Source organism: Pollachius pollachius (assembly GCF_949987615.1).
Source record: "Pollachius pollachius genome assembly, chromosome: 9".
Lineage (NCBI taxonomy): Eukaryota > Metazoa > Chordata > Actinopteri > Gadiformes > Gadidae > Pollachius > Pollachius pollachius.
This window is the reverse complement of record NC_136942.1, coordinates 5,386,250-5,392,658: the sequence shown is the minus strand read 5'-3', so window position 1 is coordinate 5,392,658 and position 6,409 is coordinate 5,386,250. Positions and strand designations below refer to the sequence as shown.

At 42.3% G+C, this 6,409-nt stretch overlaps 1 protein-coding gene across 2 annotated transcripts in view; it reads right to left on the bottom strand.

Annotated features, from left to right (window-relative positions):
• Positions 1 to 564: 564 nt before the first annotated feature.
• Positions 565 to 6,409, bottom strand: part of ppm1h (protein phosphatase, Mg2+/Mn2+ dependent, 1H) — a 28,192-nt gene continuing 22,347 nt past the window's right edge. The window contains exons 8-11 of one of the 2 annotated variants that reach the window (XR_013812125.1): positions 6,036 to 6,143; positions 3,367 to 3,518; positions 1,524 to 2,748; positions 565 to 1,424 (exon numbers count right to left, since the gene is read on the bottom strand). Coding sequence is in view for 1 of the 2 variants with exons in the window: in XM_079744134.1 (XP_079600260.1) it covers positions 2,601 to 2,748; positions 3,367 to 3,518; positions 6,036 to 6,143 (408 nt within the window). In the remaining variant the exon portion in view is untranslated. Of the gene's footprint in view, positions 2,749 to 3,366; positions 3,519 to 6,035; positions 6,144 to 6,409 lie in introns of both variants that reach the window. The other variant, XM_079744134.1, reaches the window with a different exon arrangement.

Below are 6,409 nucleotides of genomic sequence, written 5' to 3'. Positions count from 1 at the left end.
GACCAGAGTGAACACAGCGGAATCTCAACGGCTGTTTTCTCCAAAATTACCCGAGTCCGGAGCAATCCAATGAAAAGTTGGGATTTTCTGTAGTATTCGGCAGATGTTCCACAGCCTTTGCAACCAAGCAAATTAAAATTCAGTAAGAAGTATATCAGGGCCTTGAATGGGCAGTTACTTATTTTTTTTTACAGTAACGCAAATAGTTATTTTCCCTGGTAACTAGTTACTTTTATTATTGAGTAATTCAGTTACTAACTCAGTTACTTTTAGTAGTAGTAGTAGTGAGTAACTATAACGAATTACTCTTTCAAAGTAATGTTCCCAACACTGCCTTTGGCCCGATGTGGGGTTTTAGTTTCTACTTTAATTCATAATAATGTGCAAAGAGCGGGACTTTCTGACTTTGCTGATCCTTTACAAGTCAATAAATAAACACTCAATAATCAAGACAACTTGTTACTGGAGAGATCATGGCTTTATTCACGTCATCAATGCTACCACCAAAAGGAGAGGACCGTAATGATCCATTTCTTCTTGTTACAGAGTAAGACATGGCTTCAAAGAGCTCTTATGGAGATACCACATTGTGTTTTTACATTTAAAAGCTCATTACGTAGTCCTCTTCAAATTACATCACATTTCCGAAATCGTACAAATGACTAGTTTCTTCAAGTATAGGAAAGAAAATATAAAGCACTAAAGAAACATCAGAAATAATGAGGAACCTTTGCCCTTGGAATGGTATTTACACAGAGTTGTCCTAAGTAACCTTGTGCTTTTACTTGTTTGAGAGAAGACCTCTACTTGATATAAATACAATTAATCATGCATACCAATCTAATGCAGAAGAGAAAAACAAAATGAACATAATTAAATATGTTAGAAAAACGGAAAGTATGTTGGCGGTGTATATTGTAGTGACACAACTATGCAGACTTCATTACAAAGGATTTAATCTGTTTAATTTAAAAACGGAAATGGGTGGCAGTAAAACGCTGACAACAAACAAACACAAGATAACATAAGTATACAATAAACTCAATATAGTACTCTATAAATCCATCACACAGCTTCCTGAGTGACTTGGTTTTTAACTGCAGTGCATTTCTGCACTTACATATGGCACAGGAATCTTTCGGTGTGTTATTAGAAAGTTGAAGAGAATATCTACTATTTTAAATGGAATTAAAACAGAAAAGGAGGGAATTAACGAGGTAGATCACTGGATTTACACTAACTTATTATTTTTAAATCACATTGCAATATGACGTCATTTTAAGTTAGGGGCCGGGGAATGATGTACTAGAAAGGGCTGTGTACATTAAACAGACACCAATAATCTGAATACTTCTCCTTCACTTTGGATAAAAGCACCAGGAAAAAATGCTTTGTTTCCTTTGTCTTCTTAAATTATCTGTTACCTACAGAAGTGATTAAATGATCGCACACGGTAAAACAATTAAACGTTGGAGCTTACCGCCTAGCCTGACATCAATTAAAGTTTTGTCATGGACTCGTACCTTAATCCTTAGAGATCAATTCTGACCTTTCGGATGCTGTTAACCTTTTTGAGGGCTCGTTGATTGAAGAGATTTCTTTATTTTAAATATAAACTGCAACTAGGGCCGATAGAAACACAATGCAGTTATGATAAATATATATGCAGCGGGTTCACTGCCATACTTTTCAATAGTCCTTCAAAATATTGTTAATTATTAACAATAATACCAAGCGTACATTCACCTCCAAACTTAAGTCGCCTACCCATTTTCTCACAAACCGCAAAAAAAGAGAAACATACATACATAAACCAATACATTTCTTTGACCAGAATATACAACATTTTACAGTCTGGGGATTGTTCTACACAAACACTATTGCCATTAAACTGGGTAAAGAAGGCCTACTTAGGCATACACTTTAACACCATCCTTTGCCCTGTGCAGATGCCTTTGAACTCTTTAAATAAATGAACGATTTGAATTGTTTAAGGTGCGACGGCAGGTCTAATTTGAAAGCTTGGCGTTGGGTTTCACTTAAACGAGAAGTCTCAACCCATGAGTAAGTTCAGGGTCGCCTAACCTAAGGCCAGCAGAGGAGAGGTACAAGACATTCTCAAATGGTGGACTCCATTTTAAACACCGCTCAGTGGGATTTGTGCCGCAGGGTTCCCCAGTCAGACGTAATCCTCTGACTCTTTAAAACACCAGCAAAGTGAAAGATGTACGTTTTCCAAATTTGAATATTTTTACTGCATCCACTAGGTTTCTCCAGCGGCATGGCTATGGTCTGGGGCTTGTGACTTTGAACCCCCTTGTGAACCCTTATCTCACTTCCTGAATCCTATACATTTAAATCCTTTGAATCATCGCTGATCCAGTAGCAGTCGAGCTCTCCGCGTTAAAACTCCCCAGTGATTAAATCTCCCGTCCCAAATTCTAGATTCAGCGTTATGCTGAAGAAAACCTGCGGGATTTAAATAATGTTCCGTGTTCATAATCGCTCTGATGACACTTTAACAAACGCTTCGACATGGAGGATCGAATGATTGACGAGAACACAGACACAACAGGGGTGGGGGAAGCGAGAGGGCGTGGCTACGTTTGCGTGTTGCCGTACATCAAGGGAATGAGATAGACGGAAATGTCGTCCCCGGACCCCAGCCTGTCGCCAGAAATCCTCCAGCTTCGGTCCTTCAGCATGCCCCGTGCTCGCATGACCAGGTCCTGGGCGGCCATGGTGTACCTGGTTTAAAAACAGAAGAGAAAAGGTGATGAGAGAATAGGACTGGAGTTTGGAAGAGAGTGTGGCTTGTACTCTCCTCTGTCAACTTGCCTGTGAGAGAAATATTAACACCAAATCAAGCCACATGGTAGGCCTGTGCAATTAATACATTTTTGGGTCAAACGATCTCCAAACTAATATAATCGAGTTGAAACTTTTTTTTATAATCTTTTAAGTATACTTATTTTATTCATTAAATGTTTTTAATGAATAAAAACAGCTGGATACATATTTGTATTTTTTTTTTTATTTGAACAGTTCTCAGTTACAACATTCTTTTTTGGGAGAGAAATGCTGAAAAAATGCATCATGTTTTCAAACTCAAAAATAATTGTTGGAATAATCGTGATTTCCATATTGACCAAAAAAACGTGATTATGTTTTTTTTCCAGAATCAAGCAGCCCTACCATGTGGTCAGATAACCATCCCGAGCCATTTATCCAAACTTGGACTGTTCCAAATTGTGAGCAATTCAAACAAACTCATAACAACACTTGAATACAGTTCGTTTGAGTGACGTGAGACGGAGCTGGGGTTGAGAGAGAGTTCAGGGGGGGAAAAACAATGAGCCGACGTGCCTGTGCTGGTCGTCAGGGTCGCAGTTGGCCAGGAAACCGGTGACCGCCTCGGCCACTTCCTGGTTGGACAGCACGTCCCACAGGCCGTCCGTTCCCAGCACTAGCACGTCATCGGCGCCGTGGTCGAACAGCGTGAGCGGGTAAACCTTGACCTGGATGTTTCGTGAGAGGGGGCGTAGGGTGAATAGGGGGGGGAAGGATGGTTGTAGTGGTGCGGCAGTTTGACCTACAGGCGAAAGGTCTTCGGTTCGACCCCCATAACCGTAGTTGTCAACATGCAGGCGTCCTCGAGCAAAACGCCGACCCCCCTATCTGCCCCTTTACGACATGTATTGGAAGATAATGACTGAGTTGCTTAATGATAAGGAGTTTAAGGACAGACTTCAAAACGTATAAAAGGAGTCAGACTTTGTATGTTTGATGTGTACAAGGGGTCTCCGGATGTTGGGCTCAAGTCTCTGCTTGAAGGACAATTACAGCCTGGTTGATCAAAGCATCGTAACCCTTCTCTCCTGGTTTCACTAAATAAATAAAGAATCACTTCCTTGTAGCAATTCTGCCCGATAGCATCAAGTCTGCACGCGCCAAAACAAATGTAAATAATGGCAGTATAGCACTTCGGTCTATATGATAAGAGAGCTTGTATTCACTGTTATGTTGTCCACAAAGTGACGCACACTGATTCCAAAATACGTTACAGGCACGCTACATGTTCTTTGCTAGAATCGGTGCAAGCAAGTAGTTTTGACAGACGATATTGTTAACGGGTGTTTTAGTGAAGCCAGGAGAGACGGTGACGATGGTTTTATCACCCAGACTGGTATCGCCTTTTAAAAAAGGTCTTCACCTCATCGACAAGGAAGTCCTTCGCACCATCGTGTTTTTATTCTTCTGTTTACACCCACAAAAATGCCTGCTTCCCTTTTGTTTACTTATCCTTCAGCGCACACCTCTGAAATAGCCCGTAGACATGGTCTGTCGCTTGTGAGGCACAATCCTTCAACACAATCCTTCAATACAAACAGGATTATAAATGTGTGTGTGTGTGTGTGTGTGTGTGTGTGTGTGTGTGTGTGTGTGTGTGTGTGTGTGTGTGTGTGTGTGTGTGTGTGTGTGTGTGTGTGTGTGTGTGTGTGTGTGTGTGTGTGTGGGGGGGGGGGGGGACTGTAGAGCTGAGCACACGCTCTCATTCTGAAAGAGCGCAGCAAACGTCGCCCCTGGCCTGGGCCGGCGTATTAATTAGAGATTTAACGATGGCTGTGGCCCCACCAGCTCTGTGGGACTTAACGTCAGCCAGACGAGGACAGAGGACGATAGTAGCAGCCTGACTGCGCCACAGCAGATTGAGATCAGAAGCATTTTTCCCAGAATTCATGTACAAAGTGCAGGCCTAGCGCAGGGCTCATGGTCACGTCTCAGTCCCATCGCAGTGACTCACAGACCCATTTCTCCTTCCTGACAGCATATGGCCTTACCTTTATTCAACCCTGAAGCCGCCGACTCAAATATGTTATTTTATTTTTTACGTTTTATTGATAAATGCCAATTTGTTTTTCTGTGGTATGTTACATTGGTTGCCGTGTCAACAGTGAAGTGAAGTGAGAGTCGATTCTTTGTTCAGCCCTCGCCGTGACGCTAAATCATGTCAACAATGAAAATGAATTCCTCCTCAATCATTTTCTTACCAAACCCTTACCGAACATTCTTGACACCTGTCCAACACATAACACGGCAAACTTTGTGCTGCGTGGGCTTCCCCATACAGAAACGTTTCGAACGACTTTGACAAAAGGAAAGTAAAACTCCTCGTGAAGAATAAACTTGTGGCAAGTAATGTAAAATATAACCCCCTTCAACTACGACTGAACTCTGAGGGCGATGAATTAAAGATCAAGCCAGCATGAGGACATCAGGACCACTAGGCTATCTGTTGTGGGAGACAGCGGGAGTGAATATGCTTGCTGTGGAATTTGAATTCCACAGGGTTGACCAGGACCCCTCCACACAGTCTATGAATGGCTTGGGGAGGGAGACGGGCTTTCGGTTACTGGCTGGTGTGTAGACGGGCCGGATAGCACGGTGACCTTCTGTGTTTAAGTTGCACTTATTTGTTTGACAGTTGAGAAAAAAAAAAAGCCCTGAAAATATCCATTGCCCTGAAGCCATGTTTCACAATCACATGTGCCAAACACTTGTTTAAAGTTCTCTTGAAAATCACTGCACATGACGAGTCAGATTGAATGGTGAATGCTCTTCTCAAAATGGTATGGTTCTTAAATAAATAAGTGGGGTTCATTTAAACATATTCGATTTGGCAGCTTAGACTGAGAGCACACGTTGCTGTAGTAGAACTGGATTTACTCCAAATAGGCTTTAGCTCAGAACCAGCTTTTTTTGACAGCTTTACTTGTGCTTTACTCACGTCAGAGAGTCTGACTCCCAGCCAAAAGGTTCTGAGTTTGAACCCCAAATTTTTCCTCGCCTCACTGTAATCCTTAAGAAAGATGCCTCACCTGTACATGCTCCTCAATGACATATCAACCATTATTTGGAACAAAGCTATGCTCAATTGGACCACTGATCATAATCGTAAGTATGAAGCATGCGGTATAAATAATGAAATGAGTTAAATCAACAACAACAACGTGCAGAACGTGCAGCAGCCCTACCTCTGGACAGCAGGACAGGAAGGGCTTGATGTAGATGTTGGAGTCATGCACCTTCAGATCGTGGTCTCCGAGACCTCTGGTGACGCCAATGGTAGCCAAGACCCGCGCCTGGGGAGAGCCAATCAGAGTCCGGTAAGGCGCCTTCTGTCTCTGCCATGCTGTGTGTGTGTGTGTGTGGAGCGGTGCCGGAGGATGATTCCAGAATCTGCTGATTTGCACCTCTGAGCCATCGCGAATTAGCAAACCCAGATGTTTGAGAGTCCATATAATAAGTAGACAGGCAGCACTTCATGAAGCTGCAATACCCAACTGTACTCTATAGGATTCCTGGGTGTTTGGTAAACTAGCATAATCATAATTGCCTCTTTTGAACA